Here is a 22963-nt window from a genome sequence, read left to right on the forward strand (position 1 = left end):
ATTTGGCGATGATTGGTAAAACTTTTCTTTTCTAATAAAATTTAGAATTTTTGTTGAAATGTTTGTGGTTGCTCTAACTTCCGCAAATTTTAAGATATTGGGCTGTTTCTAATTTTATTATATTCTTCAGTCTTTTCTACCTCTATTTTATATACAATTTAAGATTTATATCAATTAGAAACAAAGCCATGCGATCCAAGCCTAGGTTTTTTTGGCAGCCTTATATTAGTTTGTGTATACATATATACTATATACTATATATATATACACATAAATTTTCCAAACTACTGCGCGCCGATTAAATTTTTGGACTTAAAACACAGTAATTGTTAGAATTAAAAACCCTTCCCTCCCCGGAATTAAATCGACTCGATTTAATTAATCGGCGCGCAGTAGTTTGGAAAATTTATATGTGTATATATATAGTCTATATGTATTCACAAACTAATATAAGGCTGCCAAAAAGACCTAGGCTTGGATCGCATAGCTTTATTTCTAATTGATATTATCGTTAGATCCTATTTTTCTTATTATAATTTAAGATTTAGTTGATTAGATTCAGTTTTATACGCGATCAAAAAGGTCCATATGCAAAAGTCCATATATGGACCATGTATCCTGAACTCCCAAAGTTAATATCGATTTAACATTGCGTCAATTGTTAAATTCCACTTGTGCTACTAAGCTGACCTTTTTTCAATTCATAAAAAGGTTAAATTTAAAATGAAAAAGAAATTGTGCTAATTAGAAATTTGCACTTTGCTTCTTCAACAAGTTGAAGTGTGCGATTTGGAAATTTGCACATAGCAAAGTCACAATTTTGAAGTGAGAGAATAGGAAATTAGCAAATTGAATTCAATGTATTGTTACGCGTTTAAAGCTTCTTTCTGAGGAACCTTGTATTTTATTAGATGCATAATTTTTAGTTTGGCTTCCTCATAGAGGAACCTTTTTGCGCGTAACAATACGTTGTGGATTCAATTTGCTAATTTCCTACTCTCTCACTTCAAAATTGTGACTTTGCTATGTGCAAATTTCCAAATCGCACACCTCAATTTGTTGAGGAAGCAAAGTGCAAATTTCTAATTTGCACAATTTCTTTTTTAAAGTTTTTCATAAAGTTTACAGGCTGCATCTTCTTCTTGCTGTCTTCCTGTAAGTCTATCTGCCCTGTCCTTCCTTAACTTTTTTTAATTATATTTTTTCGTTTATATTAATTTTATTCCGGAATAAACCAAATTTGACGAATTTTTTGCAATTATTTCTAATCAACCAAATCTTAAGGAATTATATATGAAATAGGGGTAAAAAAGACTGAAGAATATAATAAAATTAGAAATACCCCCCGCGAATGCGCTGTTAGTTCGTTCCGGCCATCCATGTGAAGACACTGCGCTCTGCAAGATTTTCTGCTTATTCACTGTAATTTTGCTGGTAGTTTCGATAAGAGGTGAGTAATATAATATTTACATTACATAATTAAATTTGACGCATTTGATAGGCTAAAACACTATAAAATTAGATTGCAAAATGATTTTAGAAACACACGTTTCTTTTCTATATATTTTAAGGTTGTAAAGTGAAATGATTGAGTTTGATAATTTCGCGCCCAAAGTTGAAATTTTGAAACTGATTGAATTTTGGAGACTGATAAAATTTTAAAGTTGTTTTTGTAATTCATAGACAATAGGTATAACGATAACTGTGTGTTAAGAGTTATCAAGACTGTTTAGTTTACAATGTAAGGTGCTTGCAGAAAAAATCGTTGCTTAAGTTTTGATTTGAATTTATAATGATCGTTATTTGTTAACACATTCACTTATTTTTATATGTGGGTACTTACTAGAGTCTAGTAATTGCATTTGTCGGTAACTGTTACTTTTAAGTTAATTAATATCTTGCAAATATTTAATTTTATATATACGTATGGGGTATTTTTGTTAACAAATATATTTATATAAAAACTATATTTTATATATTTATTTATGTCGAATAACCTGATATATACGTATATATAAAATTAAATATTTGCAAGATATTAATTACTTAAAAGTAACAGTTACCGACAAATGCAATTACTAGACTCTAGTAAGTACCCACATATAAAAATAAGTGAATGTGTTAACAAATAACGATCATTATAAATTCAAATCAAAACTTAAGCAACGATTTTTTCTGCAAGCACCTTACATTGTAAACTAAACAGTCTTGGTAACTCTTAACACACAGTTATCGTTATACCTATTGTCTATGAATTACAAAAACAACTTTAAAATTTTATCAGTCTCCAAAATTCAATCAGTTTCAAAATTTCAACTTTGGGCGCGAAATTATCAAACTCAATCATTTCACTTTACAACCTTAAAATATATAGAAAAGAAACGTGTGTTTCTAAAATCATTTTGCAATCTAATTTTATAGTGTTTTAGCCTATCAAATGCGTCAAATTTAATTATGTAATGTAAATATTATATTACTCACCTCTTATCGAAACTACCAGCAAAATTACAGTGAATAAGCAGAAAATCTTGCAGAGCGCAGTGTCTTCACATGGATGGCCGGAACGAACTAACAGCGCATTCGCGGGGGGTATTTCTAATTTTATTATATTCTTCAGTCTTTTTTACCCCTATTTCATATATAATTCCTTAAGATTTGGTTGATTAGAAATAATTGCAAAAAATTCGTCAAATTTGGTTTATTCCGGAATAAAATTAATATAAACGAAAAAATATAATTAAAAAAAGTTAAGGAAGGACAGGGGCAGATAGACTTACAGGAAGACAGCAAGAAGAAGATGCAGCCTGTAAACTTTATGAAAAACTTTAAAAAAGAAATTGTGCAAATTAGAAATTTGCACTTTGCTTCCTCAACAAATTGAGGTGTGCGATTTGGAAATTTGCACATAGCAAAGTCACAATTTTGAAGTGAGAGAGTAGGAAATTAGCAAATTGAATCCACAACGTATTGTTACGCGCAAAAAGGTTCCTCTATGAGGAAGCCAAACTAAAAATTATGCATCTAATAAAATACAAGGTTCCTCAGAAAGAAGCTTTAAACGCGTAACAATACATTGAATTCAATTTGCTAATTTCCTATTCTCTCACTTCAAAATTGTGACTTTGCTATGTGCAAATTTCCAAATCGCACACTTCAACTTGTTGAAGAAGCAAGTGCAAATTTCTAATTAGCACAATTTCTTTTTCATTTTAAATTTAACCTTTTTATGAATTGAAAAAAGGTCAGCTTAGTAGCACAAGTGGAATTTAACAATTGACGCAATGTTAAATCGATATTAACTTTGGGAGTTCAGGATACATGGTCCATATATGGACTTTTGCATATGGACCTTTTTGATCGCGTATAAAACTGAATCTAATCAACTAAATCTTAAATTATAATAAGAAAAATAGGATCTTAACGATAATATCAATTAGAAATAAAGCTATGCGATCCAAGCCTAGGTCTTTTTGGCAGCCTTATATTAGTTTGTGAATACATATAGACTATATATATACACATATAAATTTTCCAAACTACTGCGCGCCGATTAATTAAATCGAGTCGATTTAATTCCGGGGAGGGAAGGGTTTTTAATTCTAACAATTACTGTGTTTTAAGTCCAAAAATTTAATCGGCGCGCAGTAGTTTGGAAAATTTATGTGTATATATATATAGTATATAGTATATATGTATACACAAACTAATATAAGGCTGCCAAAAAAACCTAGGCTTGGATCGCATGGCTTTGTTTCTAATTGATATAAATCTTAAATTGTATATAAAATAGAGGTAGAAAAGACTGAAGAATATAATAAAATTAGAAACAGCCCAATATCTTAAAATTTGCGGAAGTTAGAGCAACCACAAACATTTCAACAAAAATTCTAAATTTTATTAGAAAAGAAAAGTTTTACCAATCATCGCCAAATTCAATCCCAACCTTCCTTACATGATACTCTATCGATTAAAAAAAATGCATCCCGATATCTAAAAAATTACGAAAGTTAGAGCCTAAACGGACAACAAAAGCGTCACACACACACACACACACACACACACATACATACACACGAACATTTTGTACATAAGTGATTTTTCGGCGTTTTAGATTAGAACATTCTAAACACTTTGCCAAAGATACCTGAAAACAAATTTTTTTCACGAAAGCAAAAAGTTTAATATATTTGCAACTTATATTTTATTATAAATTATAATGTATATTGAATAATAATAGACTTAAAGATACGCTGAAGGAAGGGAAAGGGAGCTGAAATAATTTAAAGAAAACAAATAATGACTCAAAATAGGATATTTTATTTGGCAGAATTATTAAAGAAAACCAACATTCGTTGCAAGGGTAAGGAAAACTGCCAAAAACCTTACCAGTTTTCATTAAAAAAAAATACATTTTTAAAGTACAAAATAAACATATTTTATAAATATTGTCATAAATTAATATAAGTAGAAAAATTTGCAAATTAATACAGAGAAATAGCACATTTAGTAATAAAATAAAAATTATTTGTAATCAACATGTTACAATAAATTTTTAAAACATGTTTAATAACAGAAATAAAGAATAATTTACAAAACACAATATTGCATCTTTGGCTTTTAATCACATACTTATTACTATTTTATATCACATTTTTATCACATATTTTATTAAAAATATATAGATAATATATGAAAAATAAACTCTGAAAAACAAAATAAACATTTAATATGTATATAGTAATTAAACGCTGAAAAATAAAATAAAAATTAATAATAATGTGCAGCATGCAGAAAGAAAATATAGGCTAGATGGGCTAGATGTAAAAATTCAAAAGTATTATGCAAAATAATACAAAAAATATTAAGCATTATCAGATGTGCATTGATTGTTATATAAATTTTGCGCATTATGCAGTTCAAAATGCCTCGCGTCAGGTTGAAAGTTAATACAATTAAAGTTATTAGCTTGAAAACTTGATCGAATTACACAAATTGAGGAAAGAGTATTATTACACAATCGATTTCTTTTCTTACTTTTTACATCTGTAACGATAGAAAATATTCTTTCAGCCTCGGCATTGGAATGAGGATAACAAAGGACTACTTCAATTAATAATTCTAAATTTGGAAACAACTTTTTCCCGTCAAAATTTTTACATTGTAATATATTATTCCACATTTCATCTATTTGTAAAGAAGCTAACTGTATTTTTTGTTGTTCGTCAAAACTTGATGGTAATATGTCCCACTCGAAAGCTAAATCTGATATGTTAACATGTTCTACTTGCTTAGCAATATGAGTTAGATATTTAATTTTATTTCTACCTTCTTTATAAAGAGCAATTTTAGGATCTAGAAAACTTAACTGTTTAAAAAATTCATCGTTATAAGGTAGACGCTTTAGCATTTCTCGAACTGCCGTAACATAGAAGTCCAAACATTTCAATTTAATTTCTTGCGCGCATTCCAAAGATAATGTTTCTAAAAAACTGTCACATTCCGGTCCTATACGTATGTTATCTATATGTTGTACATTATTATCTAACTCTGAAATTGAAATATTTTCGACATTATCGTACTTTAAAAAATTGTCGGCTAATTGACGAATTACTTGTTGACTGCTTTCGTATAATTTATGGATTAAAATGTTACGCGATTGAAATAGTGCGTTAAAATTATTAAAATAATTTAATGCGTATTTGAGAAACAACAAATATGCTTTAATGGAATTATCATTTAAATATTGTAATATATTTTCCGCGGATTTTAATTTATCTTCTACTGTTGCTAACAAAAAATAATTTTTCAAGACTTCCCAATTTTCTAAGAGTCTAACAACGCACTTTTGTAAACAAAGCCATCTAGTTTCTGACAATTTTAATATTTTTTTTCGTTCAATTTCAAAAAAATCTTGGAATTCACCCAATATTGCACATCTCTTCGCACTGCCCGAAATGTAAGTGGCAACTCCTCTAATCAAATCTTCGCAAGAAGAAGGTAACTTTTTGCAAGCTTTACTGGCTACAATCGCGGATGAATGGCAAATACAATTCAGTGTTACTAAATTTGGAACTTCTACTTTAAGACGACTCATAAAAGAATTTTTACGTCCAATCATAACTGACGCATTATCGGATGCCATTCCAACAATATTTTTTATAGGAATATGTTTTTCTTCTAAGCATTTTTTAAATATTTCAAAAATTTTATTCGCGGAACAATCTCTTGCATCTAAAGATAATAATTCTAATAATTGAGTTGTAATTTTTTTATTCGAAGGTGATACATATCTAACAAGAAGGCACATTAATTTAGTATCTGAGATATCCGTACTCTCATCTATTAGAATAGAAAATTTACAAGTTTTTAAATATTTTACTATTGTCTCAATTTCCCGTTTTGCAGTGACATTTTTAACAATACTTGCGCACTTATTTCGACCTAGTGAAAAATCTTGCACAACTTTGGGATCTTTACAAGTATCTTTTATCAAAGGTGATAAATGATCCGCGAGTTGAAAGGCTATATTATGCTCGGCAAAAAAAGTTGATAATTTAATTTCTGTGCGTTTAACGTTATCTTTATGTGACAAACTATTTTCGGTATCAATATTATCAGCAGTCTTATAATTACAAGATTTTATGTTATCGATATGTCTGACCGTTTGTGAATGTTCAACTAAATTTGTTCTGCAACATCTGATAGTTTTATTGCATGCAATACAAAATGCTTTATTTTCTGCAGGATGAGGAGCTAACCATCCTTTAAAGATATCTTCATCTAGCCAGGCATTTTGAAATTCTCTACTTCTACGTTTCTTAATAGCTCCTTGACTAACAGAATCCATCATGCAGCTTGCACAAATATATAAATAAGTGTTATACTTATTAACTTACCTTGTGTAGGTATTGTTGGTCTCTAACCTCCTTCGACGAACCCGTCACTTTCGCGCCAAGACCCGAGACTTTTGCGCCCAACGGTCGCATTGTAGACAGTCGAGCGCGCGAGCTAAGTGAGAGCGACAAGGAGGGAGTAATATTCTCCCTCTCGCTCGGCACTGCCGAGCGCTGCCGACACACCGATAGACCGAGCGTCACTCTGTGTGCGTAGTGGAGGGGGGCGCATGCGCCAAAACCGGGCCGGTATCACATCACTGCCTTGCACCCGCCGCGCGCGCGCGCGCGCGCGCGTGTGTGTGTGTGTGTGTGTGTGTGTGTGTGTGCCCCTTTTATGCATAAATACCGTTGTTTGTTATGATTTTGTTCGTCGCATAGTACATTCCTCGTCTTCCTTTCCTCCCGCTTCTACTCGGCTTCATGTAAACAACAGTACACCAAAATGACGGAACAAAATAGACATGATTCACAAATCACTACCGATCCTTTTCAGGACCAAAATCGGTCCTTTTAAGGGCCACTATATATTTATAACGTCGGAAAATCCGGAAAGCCATGTTGGAAAAAACAGGCAAAAAAATAGGTTACATTTGTTTAACTATTCAAACATTTATATGTATGTTTATATGTACTGTCTGTACACACATATTAATATGTAATCAGTAATCATTAATTAGTAATTAGTAAATTATACAAAATACCATTTGTATTTTTTTAATTTCTCCGTTTCTATTTGTTTCCGTACAAAATCCTTTATGGTGTGGGCGTGTCCTTTAATGCTCTACAATTGCTGCAAGTTTCATTAAATTTGGAGGTAGGGGCTATTCAGATGTCTTACCTCCCACTCGCAAATAAAAAAGTTCCGGGCTTGATGAAAGATGAAAATAACGGTGCGATAATGACTGAATTCGTTGGGCTTAGAGCAAAGATGTACGCCTTGCGAGTCGACGGTAAGAAAGATACAAAAAAGGTCAAAGGTGTTAAGAGTAACGTCGTAGCCAGGTCGATAACGTTCGACGATTACACGCGGTGTCTGCGAGACGAAATTGAAATGACGCGACAGCAGGCTTGCATAAGGTCCAAACTACACGAGGTGTACACCGTGTCCGAAACAAAAATCCCTCTAAGTCCGTACGACGATAAGCGATACATTATACCCGATTCTACCGAGACGCTGCCATGGGGGCATTATAAAATACCATTGTAAATATACAGGGTGATGCAATAACTATTACCACCTTAAATATATTCGAATCTATAAGCCCAGAGAAAAATTAGTGTAACCAAAATTGTACGGTACGAAGGGGGCTATCATATAGCGATAATAATTTTTGTCCAGGTGGAGGCGCTTCTGAGATATCAAGGTCATCTTCATTTTTTTAAATTGATTCGGTACATTTTTTTCCATAACATGATAGAGGAGCTGAAAACAAGTTCAGAACTCATGACACAAGATCATTGAACAAGATTTAAAGTGAAGAAAAAACGATTAAAAAATACATTTTTGTATTGAATAAAATTTTCGTTTAAAAAAGATGTTCCAAGTAATGTTTTATCAGTATGTTTATCGGTATGTTTTGGTTTTTGACATTGCTTATTATAGGGTATCCTATCAACTTATTTTTCAAACGGATACATCGTGCACGCGATTGACTGACTTTTATTTTCTTTTGTAGGGAATGGCCACGGATGGAATGTCAGTAGGATAATGTTCGTATCAAATGCCACTTTATTCAATCGAACGATTATTACAACGCGGAAATACCGTTCTGCCTCGCGGGTGGACTCCTCGGTCGCTCGGTGTTCGGGCTCAGAATCTTTCACGGACGTCCTGTCTATTCGGCTGACTGAGAGGACTCTGGCCCTCTCGGCGACCAGTCCTTATATATATTCACAAATGTCTTGGTTCGTTCAATTTCGAATTTGTCAACAGTGACTACAAGCTCGTCGAGATAAACACGACCGCGTCAACGGTCCGCGCGTCGCCCGTTACCGACGTCTATGAAAATCGCTTACAGCTCGGCCATCCTGACTTTTTGACCGACCCGGAAAACTCACATAAAAATCCGCTCTCATATTTACAATCGCAATCAATCAATAAATACATTCACACTATAGCTAAATATTCGTCAGTCATTAATATAATACTAAACGCATAAATAAGGACGCATCTGATCCGGCGCCAGTACACCGGTATACGGTCGCTGTGTCAATTGAAAACCATCGATGTCTACCACAACATAACGATCGTGGTCTAATACTTTCTTCACTATATACGGGACTTTGAATTTCGGCAACAACTTCTTATTGATTCCGGCCGCTGTCTCGATATTTCGAATCTCAACATAGTCGCCGACTTTGTATTCACGCGCGGCCTTCCGTCGCAAGTTATATCGCTCAGCGCTTTTCCGCTGTTCTTCGTCTATTTGCGATCGGGTTTTATCCCGAAGCAACGTAAAATCGCGTTTTTCCTGTAAGTTCTGATTAACTAAATCGCGCAGCGCGTCATTCGGTTTTCCTCGCTGTTCAAGACCGAACAATAGGCGGGCAGCCGTCTCGCCAGTCGTACGACAAACAGTATTATTGACGGCAAACTCTACCTGCTCCAAAACACGATCCCATTTAGAGGGCATCTCGCTGAGTTTCGCCAGCATCGGCGTTATTATTCTATTAAATCGTTCGACCTGCCCGTTTGCTCGTGGTGTACCTACCGCTACCAATACATGCTCGATCGCTTCGGTTTCTAAATATTCCTTGAACGCGTCGGACGTGAAACAGGTTCCTCGATCGGAAATCAAACGTTTCGGTCTGCTATATGCGCGGAAATAATCGTTAAGATGCTTTATCACTTCCTCCGTCGTAGTCGATTTACAAGGACAGAGTCTAATGAATTTTGTGAACGCGTCAATTATTACGAACAAATGCCGATAGCCCTTCCCGGTTTTCTCCAACGGGCCCATATGATCTACATGTACGGTTGCAAAGGGCAAATTCTCTTTTGGTATGCTATGCAAATATCCCTCTGTCCTTCCACTCGATGGAGAAAATTCAATACATTTAAGACAGTTCAAAATATGTTCACGCACCTTCTCGCGCATACGAGGAAACCAATAAACCCTTGTAATGTTCTCAACCACCTTATCGATTCCCACATGACCAAGATCATCATGGCATGTTCGAATTATGTTTGATTCCATAGATCGAGGAACATAAAAAAGTAACTTCTTATTTCTGTCTTTCCGATATACAAGTCCGTCCCGCAACTCGTAATATTTCACATCGCCGCTCTCGAGTTCCGTACGAATCTTTAAAATCTCATCGTCGCGGTCCTGACAAACAGACAAAGTTTTCTCTAATGTGCTGTCTTTGAGTACCAGTACGCTGTGGCAACGACTAAGCGCGTCAACATGACTCATTCGCTTCCCCGGACGATGAACAAGCTCATATTCATAATCCTGTAAAAAAAGCGCCCAACGCGAAATTCGAGGATTCACATCTCTCTTCTTCAACGTTAAGCGGAAACCATCGCAATCGGTAACAATTTTAAATTTTAGCTCCGCCAAATATATTGGTTGTACAACTTAATTCGGTCCGTTTTTTTGCTTGAAAAACGCATTTATTTGAACCTTATTCAAAGTACTGTCCATCGCTAGCCACTACTTTTTCCCATCTTTCTGGCAATTTATGGATTCCGTCGCGGAAGAAGCGTTCATCTTTTGAAGCCAAGAATGAATCGAGCCAATTTTTGATACCCTGTTCTGAAGTGAAGCGTATTCCAGTCAAAGCGTTCTGCATCGATCGAAACAAATGGTAGTCGGAAGGGGCAAGGTCTGGGCTATAAGGCGGGTGAGCCAGAACTTTCCATCCGATATTTTCCAAATAGTTTTTAATCGGAACAGCAACATGAGGCCGAGCGTTGTCATGGTGAAAGATTATGGATTCGTGTCTGGTCACATATTCTGGACGTTTTTCGGCTATAGCTCGCTTTAAACGGATCAATTGTTGCCTGTAGAAGTCTCCCATGATGGTTTGACCAGGTTTTAGCAGCTCATAGTGGATCACACCCTTCTGATCCCACCAAATACAGAGCATTACCTTGGCACCATGGATATTCGGCTTCGGCGTTGATGTTCCCGGTTGGCCGGGCTTTACATACGATTTTTTGCGTTTCGGGTTGTCGTAGTGAATCCATTTTTTGTCCCCGGTAATAATTCGATGCAGAAAAGACTTCTTTTTGTACCGTTCAAGCAACATTTCGGACATGCAAAATCGTCGTTCGATATCTCTCGGTTTCAATTCATATGGAACCCAATTTCCTTGCTTTTGGATGTATCCCGCGGCTTTGAGTTGTTTCGAAATAGCTTGTTGAGTAACTTTCAATGTTTTTGCGAGCTCTTCTTGCGTTTGACACGAATCTTGATCGAGTAATGTTTTTAATTCTTCATCTTCAAACTTTTTCGGTTGACCCGAACGCTCTTTGTCTTCAACACTAAAAAATCACCACTTTTAAATCGTCGAAACCATTCTCTGCAAGATTTATCCGATGGTGCAGATTCACCATACACTTTCACAAGCATTCAATGCGCTTCAGCTGCACTTTTCTTCCAATTGAAACAGAAAATCAAAACTTCCCGCAAATGGTGCTTATTTGGAACGAAACTCGACATTTTCAACGCAATAAAAATTAAACTTGTTGTGCAAAACTCAAAGGCTTGTAAACAATATTTGGTTGACAGATGTTGACACTTCACGATACAGCAAAAATCAGCTGTCGCCGTCAACCATTTATAGCACCTAGAGCCATCTTTTAAAAACGGACCGAACTAAGTTGTACACCCAATAAAAAATCCCAACATAAAATCTCTTTAATGCGTACACGACAGCCAGGCATTCAAGTTCAAAACTGTGATATCTCGACTCCGCGGGCGTTGTTCGCTGGCTCCAGAACGAAATCGGACGCCACGTATTATCGCTTTGTTTCTGGAGCAGAATACCACCGAAACCGCTGGCGCTCGCATCACAGTGCAGCTCCGTTTCTGCCTGTGGAGAATAAATCGCAAGCACCGGTTTACCCGATAAATGTCGCTTGAGCGTTTTAAACACTGAATTCTCGACGGATCCGAATTTAAAAGCGGCATTTTTTCTTATTATATCGTACAATGGTTTCGCTAATACAGAGAATCCGGGGATAAATCTGCGAAAATAACTCGCAGTCCGATAAATCGTTGCATCTCTTTCGCATTACGCTGTATCGGGTAATTAAGTACAGCCTCAATGTTATCGTCGCTCGGTCGAATACCGTGTCGGTTAATACAATATCCCAAATACTTAATTTCTGTTTGCACGAAATAACATTTATCCAACCTAAATTGTAACCCGTGCTTGCCTGCTATCTCAAAGATTTCAGATAGAACCTCGATATGCTCCTCTAGATCCTCGGTCGCGACCATCATATCATCCATATAAACTTGCATTCGGTTCCCTCGAATCAACGACTGGAAAGCGGCATTTATATATCGGCAAAAAACACGCGGCGCGTTCTTCAAACCAAATGGCACACGCATGAATTCAAACTGGCCCAGGGGCATCACGAAGGACGTATACTTTACCGACGGCTCGTGTACTTTCATGTGGTAATATCCGTCCTTCAGATCTAAGCTAGTAAAGTACTTCTTACCCCGCAAGCTATCGATATTATCGTCGATCCGTTCAGGTGGGAAATTGTCGCGTATGGTAATCTTATTCAATTCACGAAAGTCCACACATAGTCGGTAACTGCCGTCCTTCTTTTTTACCAAGACAATCGGGCTTGCATATGGTGAACAGCTCGGTCGAATAATTCCCTTTTCTAAAAGCTCATCTAGAATCTTACGCAAAACCTTGTAACGGCCTAACTTTATTAATCGAACGCGGACTAGCTCGCCGGATCAGGAGTTCGATAGAAGGCCCAGAGACAATAATCAGCTTGTAATGCACACTATAACGTTTACTCGTTAGGGATATATACAATGCGGTAAGATCGGTAGTGCATGTGCACTCGGCTCGGTATTACTGGATACTAGATATATATACAATGCGGTATTTCAAAGACCGGTAGTGCATGTGCACTCGGCGCGAGATTACGGATTACGGGAACGCGGGTTTACGAATACAGAAACGCGGTATGTACAATGATCGGTAGTGCGGGTGCACTCGGCGCGGTCTTACAGGATAACAGGTCGCGGTATTTACAACGATGGTGCATGTGCACTCGGCGCGGTATTACAGACTATTTACACCGATAGTGCAGGTGCATTCGGCGCGGTCTTAACGAATTACAGAAGAACGGATCGCGGTAATTACGATGATAGTGCCGGTGCACTCGGCGCGGTATTTACAGACGGCTGGATCGCGGTATCTCCGGAGAAACGATAGCGCGGTGCATTTACCGTGTCGGGTGTTCTACCGGCGGGAATACGCGGTGCCTCGAAGGCATGTATCTAGGATTCGGAGCCCGGGGCTGCGGTGGTGAGAGTACTCGCCACGAGGCCGAGCGTGGTCGACCCCGCGGGACCGTGGCCGTCGGGAGTTACGTTGGCGGGACGTCGGGGACACCTGAGAGTACTCGGTCGAGGCGCAGAGCTCTGAACCCCGTTGGTGTGTCGCCCTAGGATATTCGTTAGGTGAGGTAGGCTTCGTCGGCTTAGCGGAATGCTCGGAGGTAGACGAAGTGAAGTCTTTGCGCGGAGCGCCGGTTTATATACGTCCCGGCGTGCCGGGTTCGGTAGGAGGGAGGCCGATCGTCAGGCGAGCCGCGTGGGGGTACGCTTCGCGCGCTCGCCTTCGGCGCGGGTCGGCTCCCTCCGGCGCTCGTCGGCGCCGTGCGGGAAGGCACCGGTGCTGCGTCTGGCCCGCGCACACGGTGCATGTGGAATCGTTTAAAAATATGGCGGGCGCACCGCGCCCTGTCTTTGCCCGACGGAGGACCGGTCGGGCGGCATCCGGCGGGTGGTAGCCGGGAACGATGCTTCGTAAAGGGGTGCATCGTTACAACCTCTTTATCTGCAAATGACAACCTACGTGGACGCGAACTTATGGGCTGTTTGTGATTAAGCGCAATAACCATCACAAAATTCCCCTCTCGAATATTCGCCAGGTAACGCGACTGATACGCTTCGCGGATTCGCGCGGACACATCTTCCCCTACAGCCGGATTCACTTTCAACTCGTCGCAAGTTCGAGCAAAGTCATCGCTGTATTCGATATGTAATGACTGGTCAATCGCGCGCGCCTCCTCGACCCCTGTGACCTCGAGAGTTTCCCCGAATATAACGCGTAAATGCGGGCAATTTAAAAAATCTCTTCCCAACAGAACGTCGTACGTCATCGTATCGCTTGGCACCGTATAAAATTTCATCTCACAACGCACGCCATTCACTTCCAAAACGAATACCCAAGCGGAATACCCCATCGATATTTAATCTCGAGCCGTTAATTCCGCAAAACTGACGGGATTCTTCTTCCTCAAGCAGATGCGACTCACCCGGGATCACATCGCTTCGCACGAGACTGATCGGCGAGCCCGAATCGATGAGCGCGTCGACAACGTAACAACGCGATTCGTTATTCGTACTTTCCGGCGAAATTTTCACACGAGCCATGTAAGGCTTCGGTAGTTCGATAGGTTGTACCATGTTCGTGGACGTCGCTCGCGCAAGGTCTCTCGCCGTGTCCGCCGTTAAGGACTGACTCCGCTTCGGGCAGTCCCTCGCTATGTGCTCCGCTGATCCGCACACGAAACACGACCTCACCATCGCCCGCCTGCACTGCGTCGCCATGTGCCCCGTCTCCTGGCACCTGTAACATCTCGTCGGTCCCTTTCTCACCGTCGACATCTCCATCTTTCCGTCGCCAGTCGCTCTCGCCACGTCCCTCCTTGCCCCGACGCCGCTCGACCGCCTTGGATCCAGCTGGATCTTCTCGAACGCCTTCAATAGCTCAGTTCCCGTCCGGTAATTCATTAATCGGGCCTGATTCTGCAATCGCTGATCCACCACTCCTTCGATAAAATAGTCCACTATTTCGTCTTCCGCGATCGGTATACGGTTGGCCAGAATCATCTTGTCGTGGTAATAATCGCAAAATGATTCACCTCCTCTCCAGATCCGAGACTCGAATTCTCCTCGAAGAGCTAATTTTCCCGGACGCAGGTTAAACATTTGTTCCATCTCTCTAAGCAATGCTTCTACGCTCAGCGTCAAATATTCAGCCCTCGAATAAAACCACATCAACGCGCGTCCTCTTAGCCGCGAGCTAATTAGTATCCTCGCCGCGTTTTTGTCTAATTCGTATGTGTGTCTAAGTAGCTGCAATTGCTGCTTCCATCTCCAAAAAGCATTATCCGTCCCGTCAAATTCTGGCAACAATTCTTTTATATTCCGAAAGCCACCGGACATCGAAGTCGCGCTGCTACCCGCCGCCATACTCATAGCCGGAGAACTCCGCAGCATCTCCATCTCTCGTCGGAGCATTCTCTGCTCCATCTCCCAGAGCTCTTTCTCTCTACGCAGGAGCTCAATCTCCATCCTTAGAATCGCGTTGTCGCGCTCCTCCAACTCAAGCGCCGCGATTCTCGTCCGCTCCCCTCGCGCCGATGTCTCACGGTCTCTCACCAGTTCTCCGACCTCCTCCGTCGGCCGGTGAACGTCTTTCGATCCATCGGCCTTTTGCGAGGTACCCTTCCGTCGCGCCGCGAGCTCGTGCCATACCTCCGAACTATATTCGTTCAATCGTCTAATTAATTCGGGTTTCGTCCCGCCTGCCGGTAGTCCCCGTTCGCGAAGAGCATCTTTTAATTATATTACGGTACACTCGCTTCCCATCGCATCAAATCGTTCGTCTCTCCCGATCAAAGCCATACGCGCTCACTTGACACACGCGTTCACACCGAATTGCCGATTCGCGCACTCCGCGTTCCGCTTTGCGCCGAACTTAAGGGCTTACCTTGTGTCACAATCCCACTTCTGATGTTGTAGGGAATGGCCACGGATGGAATGTCAGTAGGATAATGTTCGTATCAAATGCCACTTTATTCAATCGAACGATTATTACAACGCGGAAATACCGCTCTGCCTCGCGGGTGGACTCCTCGGTCGCTCGGTGTTCGAGCTCAGAATCTTTCACGGACGTCCTGTCTATTCGGCTGACTGAGAGGACTCTGGCCCTCTCGGCAATCAGCGTCCTTATATATATTCACAAAAATGTCTTGGTTTGTTCGATTTCAAATTTGTCAACAGTAACTACAAGCTCGTCGAGATAAACACGACCGCGTCAACGGTCTACGCGTCGCCCGTTACCGACGTCTATGAAAATCGCTTACACTTTTTATTTTAATCTTATTTTAATCCATTTTCATGTCTAGTTTATCCTGGAAACTTGCTCAGATGTCTTTCAATAGTGGAAATAAATAATCACGTATTATCACTTCAATGAAAACAAACATACTCTTTGAAGGACATCTTAATAAGTTCACCGTAGTAAATAAAGTAAACATGACAAGATTAGTATCGGCAAATCAGTCAATCGTGCAAGATGTATCCATTTGAACAACAAGTTGACATGATTCTCATTTATGGTCAACAAAATTCAGTGCGAGCAAAAAATTTATATGCTGAACGATATCCTAATTGTATTCAGCCTTCGCGTAAAACATTTAAAAATGTGTGCGATAAACTTAAACAAACCGGTAGTTTAAATACTCGTAAAAGTGAACGTGAAAAACAAGTAACCCATGAAGAGAATGAAATTGGTGTCCTCGCCATGGTTGCTCGAAATCCTCACGTTAGTTCGCGAACAATTGAACGAGAATCTGGTATTAGTCAGAGGAGCGTACTCCGTATTTTGCATCGTCACAAATTCCATCCATACCATCTTAGCCTTCACCAAGAATTGCATGGAATAGACTTTGTGAATCGTGTTAAATTTTGTCAATGGGCTCAACATCAGATTCGAAACAATGACTCATTTTTTGATACCGTGTTATTCACTGATGAGGCAACATTTACTAATCACGGGAAAGTTAATTTGCGTAACATGCATTTCTGGGCAGTGGAAAATCCTCATTGGCTGCGGCAGGTCGAACATCAGAGACAATGGTCTTTAAATGTATGGTGCGGTATCATAGGTGACAAAATTATTGATCCTTATTTTTTTGACGGACATTTAAATGGCAATAGGTACGCTAATTTTCTTAAGCATACATTAGGTCCTTTGTTAGAAGATTTGCCTTTAATTATACGACGAACAATGTGGTACCAGCACGATGGATGCCCAGCTCATTTTTCATTTGTTGCGAGAAATAAACTTAATGAAAAATTTACCAATCGCTGGATTGGACGTGGGGGTCGTGTAGTGTGGCCAGCTCGTACGCCAGACTTGACACTACTGGATTTTTTTTTATGGGGAACCCTAAAGACATGGTCTACAAAGAAGAACCAACTACACCTCAAGACATGCAACAACGGATTATTACAGCCTGAGCATCAATAACTCCCGACGTTATTAAAAGAACAAGCCAATCAGTGATCGAAAGAATCCAGTGTTGCATCGATAATGATGGCCATCACTTCGAACATTTTCTTTAAACGTAACTTTCATTCAATACAAACATGTATTTTTTAATCGTTTTTTCTTCACTTTAAATCTTGTTCAATGATCTTGTGTCATAAGTTCTGAACTTGTTTTCAGCTCCTCTATCGTATTATGGAAAAAAATGTACCGAATTAATTTAAAAAAATAAAGATGACCTTGATATCTCAGAAGCGCCTCCACCTGGACAAAAATTATTATCGCTATATGATAGCCCCCTTCGTACCGTACAATTTTGGTTACACTAATTTTTCTCTGGGCTTACAGATTCGAATATATTTAAGGTGGTAATAGTTATTGCCTCACCCTGTATATATATATTGTAAATACATTTGGATATTTTGAAAATAAATGACTCATTTGTATGTATAATATGTTTTTATGTTGTAATAAATTTTTACAATACATTATTCTTGTGTATCCATGAATTGTATGAATTATCAAATCCTAACCACTTTACATAAACCTCATCCCCCCTCTTACGCAAAACTTTTTCAACGAGATACACGTCGGGATTAGCAACGCGATGCAACTCGTATTCGTAGAATCTACCAGTGACAGGTTTTCCGCAGGAATCTTCCAATAGATACGTCACGGGATTAGTTTTCTGCACTTTGACGATTCTAAACACCTCCGTGGTCCAATTTGGCTTGTATCCTTTCTCGAAGATTGTCTTGAATTTACTCATGCGTACCGAGTCGCCCACTTTAAATCGCGCGGGAGCAGCGATCTTTACGTGGCTGTACACCGTTGTTAGGAGCTTGTCGGCGATCGCGGGGGTAACATCAATAGGTCGTATGCTTTCGCGCGTTGTAATCCGATACGAGACCCGGCAGCGAGTCGATCCATTTGTAATTTCCATTGCGCGTAAACATTTTCCACATGTCGTTCTTGAGCGTGCGATTAAATTGTTCGACGACCGATGCCTACGGAATAGGTCGAATAGTGATTGATATTATGTTTCTTCAAGAGTTTCTGCACGTTTGCGTTGTAAAATTCTTTCCCCTTGTCAGTCTGCAGATTTTTCGGACATCTTCCGCCGTCTCGAATTATTTTTGCAATCGCCGTAGTAACCTCTGTTCCGTTCTTGACCTTGAGCGATATGGCCTATGCGTGCTTGCTCAGCACGTCGATAACGGTGAGTATGTAGTGGTAGCCTCTGTTGAATCGCGTGTATGGACGCATCTCGACCACATCCGCCTGCCACAGGTCATCGTATCCACGCACTATGACGCGTCTTCGCGGAAAATTTCTTCTCGCAGAAGCATGTAGTTCTTCCACCAGCAGCCGTTTCTCAGCAGATTGCTTCTTACTAGCCATGACGATGACGCGCAACTGACGCAGAGATTAGATGTACGTTCTTATCTATTCGCGATGATTCGCAATTACATCTTGAATCATCTTTTGAAGCTCGTTTAAGGTAATTTGCACGTTATTCTGAAATGTGATCATCTTTCTCTCGATTTCATCCTGTCGATCTTTCAAAATTTGCACGCTTTGCTGCACGTAACGTTTGTTGGCGGCATCGCCATCATCTACAGGCGGCGCTACCCGTCGAATCTTGCGCGATTTCGCGTCAAAGTCGGTGGCGACCACGCAAAGAGCGTTATCGCGCACGTAATTTCTGATTAATCCGCTCCATTGATAGTACGGTTCCGCACTGCCTCTTCCAAGCGATATACCAAACTTGTTGATCGGCATTTCGATGTTGATTGAATGACTCGCCAACGCGCGGTTTAATTTATAATAAGTCCAGCCTCGCGAAGTTCCTCGATAATCGACAGGATCTCGTTATCGTGACCGTTGTGACTCGCTAGGCGCGAAGCTTCGAGCAATCGGAAACGATCTACAAGCTCGTTGGGATCGTCCCAATAAACATAGTCGATTTTGTTGTCGTTTAATGTCATGGCACGCGGTATACCTTTTCCAGTTTTTTTACCCGAAATCGAGGATGCAATTATATGGTCGATCTTGTTTTCGTTTAATGTCATGGCACACGGTGCGATTATATTTTTGTACTTGTATTCCCTGTTGCCATTTAATCGAGCGTGAGCATCATGATTGCGTTTATGAGCATTCGTCATCAACAGAATGTTCTTGTACTTTTGCATGTCGTCCTCCGTGTAGATCTCGTCATTGGGGATTTTCTTAAACATCAACTCGTAAAGACCGCGTGTGCCTGCGTATCGTATGCCGTCGATAATTATGTTGTCCGCGTTGTCCACGTCAAAACGTTTATTACCGAGCATCATTCCATCGTTGCTGAAATAAACGCCGTACACGCTTTCTTGATCGCCACTCAGAACAGCTCCGACGTACTTTTGGCTCAATGGACCCAAGTGATCTCGCAACGTTTCTCGACTCTCAGATGTTTGCAACTGCTGTCAAACGGACGTCACGAGCGAGTCATCCATGGTTTCGAAAACCTTCTCGTTTGCGAGTGATTCGAGCATTGTGGGTTGTATGGTTTTTGCGGACGGCGCAGAGGTTATCGGTGGTACATCCAATGGACCTTTCGATCGTTTCGATTTACGCGGTTGTAAAATTTTAGTTATTTCACTCAAATTAGATGGCAAAGTTATCGATCGTTTCAACGTAACCGGAGTTGAAGCCATTACAGAGTCGTTAAACGAGGTGTTTGGTCGTTCTCGTTAGAGCTTTGGCTCTTCGTCTTCCCACGCCGTTTCATTCTCAATCTTTGACATTTCAGATTCTTTGCCAACGGCGTTTTCGGCAATATGCCTTAAAGGCTCGATGATGGGTTTAAAGTGTCTCTCCAACGCGATATCTTCCTCCATTTTACCGGTTTTCAAGGCGTGATACTTTTTGCGAATCGAATCGCTCGTTTTCGCAATTTGATTTGCTATCCTCTCGCGCTCTCTAATCTCCTCGCTGCTGTCCATGTTGCGATAACATTGTTCAATCGACGCGTCGACAACAACTAACCACGTTACGGTATCGCGAAGTCGTTAAATCCTTTTCTGTATCAACCATTCGGAAGCGTGCTGTCCTTGTCTATCATCACAAATCCATACTTTTGTTGCCAACATGTATGACACAATTTACAGAAATCCTCGTAAGACATATCGGTGTTTACGTGATCGTTGTATACGTGTTTCAGATTGGTACCATCCTGTTTAAACAGAATCAATAAATTCGCGTTGTCGCGTATAAGATGCTTCGGTATCTTTGCATACGTCTGACAAAGATAGAAGGAGTCAACGTCCGCGTGCCGGCCCATTGCAAAGTATTCTCTTACCGTATCCTGCTTGTCGGACGCCACGTCATCAAAGATATAAATATAATTCGGGAGCGCCTCGCTCGGTGGAATGACGTCATTGTTATTCGAGAACGTAAAGTAGCCAATCTTTTCTATCGGTGTTAGTATATTCTCCAAATATCGATATTTTGGTTGTTGCAACGATTTCGAGTACACGTAAGTAGTATATGGGTAGGTATGGGGCGTCAAAACAAACCCACACCACCGACCCCTCTGGCGCCATAGGCGTGGCCAGACGGTCTGCCTACGTGACCTCGGAGCACTCTGATTGGCTGCCGCGTGAGGGGTGGGGGTACTAGGTAATTAAATGGAGCGTTTTGATTGGATACCCCATACCTATCCAGCGTCTGATTGGCCCTCCCCCCTGCACACACACGTGTGTATATGCCCTGCTTTATAGAAGTTGTGATTTTTACATAGAAGTAGCCTGCGGCGAAGCCCCTTCCCCCGCATAATAAATCTAAACAAAACTCCCAGCGTGAAACCTAACTGTTTGAATGAAGACGCTTGATTATTTGTGTACTGTTTATACACGTTCCTCCGCATAATAAAACTAAACAAACTCCCAGCGTGATACCTAACTGCATGCTTGAATTAAGACGTTTATTCTGCATGATTGACCAGTCATTCCGCAGAATTGACCAGTCAAAACTTTGACCAAGACATAACGCACGCCACGCAATAATGTTAGGTATAATAGAGTTTAGGTATGTAACATATTGTCAGGATAAGCTATTAGATTTATTAATCCAGCATGGTGTTCTAACATTTACAATTAAATATAGTGAATGCGGTAATGACATCAATATTGATAAAAAAAACATTAATGTACCGATGTAGAAAACGGTACTACGTAAAAAATGAGCACAAAAAACGTATCTCTAAGCAGTGCTGGTACTTGGTTCGTCAGATGCTTCTGGCTGGTCCTCAAAAGTGGATGTCGGAGGATATAATTCTGCGATGACATCAAAGAAGATTTCTATACGCTCCAAGCGGCTATAGGCGCGTTTGAAGAGATATTCGCACAAATATCCAAGGAGGTGATCCTCCCTGGTTCCGTACCTTGGGATATTTCCGCAAACCTCTCTCCAAACACGCTCTATATGCTGCGTATGCGCGCCTGTAGATTTAAAAAATGTATTAGAACAATATACAAATAAACAATAATAATGTAGTTAACTATGGCAAAAAGTTCTCACCAGTTTCAGGATCGACGAAGTTGTAGGAGTGGTTTACTGTCAGATGTTGGAAGCCTTCATTGTTCAAACAATTATAAGACTTCCAACAATCTGACACGATGGTAGTACCTGGCAATATCCACTCCTTAATACACGCCAGAAGTGTCTTTTCAGTTCGATCCTGTACTGGCACGATAAAAATCTTCTTTGTGCCTCGCTCATATCCTCCGAAAATCCAGTGACCTGTTATGAGCCGACCACGATTGTATTTTCTTTTTCCAATTTTTGCTTCATTGATTTCTACTGTGCAACCTGGGCCACCAAGTTCCTCACTATGTTTTTCAGCCCAGAACACACAGACCTGCAGAAAGAAATAATATTATATTATTAATATTTTGTTTCATACATTTTACATGTGTGTGTGTGTGTGTGTGTGTGTGTGTGTGTGTGTGTGTGTGTGTGTGTATTTATGAAAATATATTAAAATATAATTACCTCTCGGCAAAAATTGAACCAGTCAACAATCGTGGTCGGCGATGAAACGCCAGTTTCATCTTGTGTGTCATCTTGACGTGGATGTCTCAACATTAAAAAACAGGCAACAAGTTTGAATATTGTTGCCACGTCAAGATGACTTTTCCCGAACCAAGTACCAGCTTTGCCACTTTTCTTAAAATTGCACTGCTTCGAGACACGTTTCTTGTGCTCATTTTTTACGTAGTACCGTTTTCTACATCGGTACATTAATGTTTCTTTATCAATATTAATATCGCTACCACATTCACTACATTTAATTGTAGCTGTTAGGACACCATGCTGAATTAAAAAATCTATTAACTTATCTTAACTATATGTCAAATGTCCGAATTCTATCAGCCCTAACATTGCGTGGCGACGTGGCGTGCAATTTCGTGGCATCTGACAGTAACAACATTGTCGCGCTTCATTTGTTTTATAAAATACATATTTAAAATTGGCGCAGT

The 22963-nt window shown here is 39.9% G+C and overlaps 2 protein-coding genes, 1 long non-coding RNA gene and 1 pseudogene across 3 annotated transcripts; all 4 read right to left on the bottom strand.

Annotated features, from left to right (window-relative positions):
* Positions 1-4294: 4294 nt before the first annotated feature.
* LOC139785924 (uncharacterized) lies at positions 4295-7123 on the bottom strand. The gene is made up of 2 exons (XR_011722130.1): positions 6897-7123; positions 4295-4703 (listed from the first exon to the last, which is right to left on the bottom strand). It is a non-coding gene; the product is annotated as an uncharacterized lncRNA (long non-coding RNA).
* Positions 4862-6903, bottom strand: LOC139785921 (zinc finger BED domain-containing protein 5-like). Its single transcript, XM_071725087.1, has one exon. The coding sequence runs from the start codon at positions 6848-6850 to the stop codon at positions 4862-4864; it is 1989 nt and encodes a 662-aa protein (XP_071581188.1). The 5' UTR covers positions 6851-6903.
* Positions 7124-19258: 12135 nt separating the features above from the next.
* On the bottom strand, positions 19259-20425 carry LOC139785922 (uncharacterized; annotated as a pseudogene).
* Positions 20426-21682: 1257 nt separating this feature from the next.
* LOC139785925 (uncharacterized) lies at positions 21683-22624 on the bottom strand. Its single transcript, XM_071725088.1, has 3 exons — positions 22476-22624; positions 22002-22341; positions 21683-21922 (listed from the first exon to the last, which is right to left on the bottom strand). Exons 1-3 carry the CDS (start codon positions 22566-22568, stop codon positions 21684-21686), a joined length of 672 nt encoding a protein of 223 aa, XP_071581189.1. The 5' UTR covers positions 22569-22624; the 3' UTR covers position 21683.
* Between the last annotated feature and the right edge of the window lie 339 nt (positions 22625-22963).

This window comes from Temnothorax nylanderi, unplaced genomic scaffold (genome assembly GCF_030848795.1).
Source record: "Temnothorax nylanderi isolate EJ_2023f unplaced genomic scaffold, tnyl_v1.0 TNYL_tig0920_pilon, whole genome shotgun sequence".
In the NCBI taxonomy this organism is placed as follows: domain Eukaryota; kingdom Metazoa; phylum Arthropoda; class Insecta; order Hymenoptera; family Formicidae; genus Temnothorax; species Temnothorax nylanderi.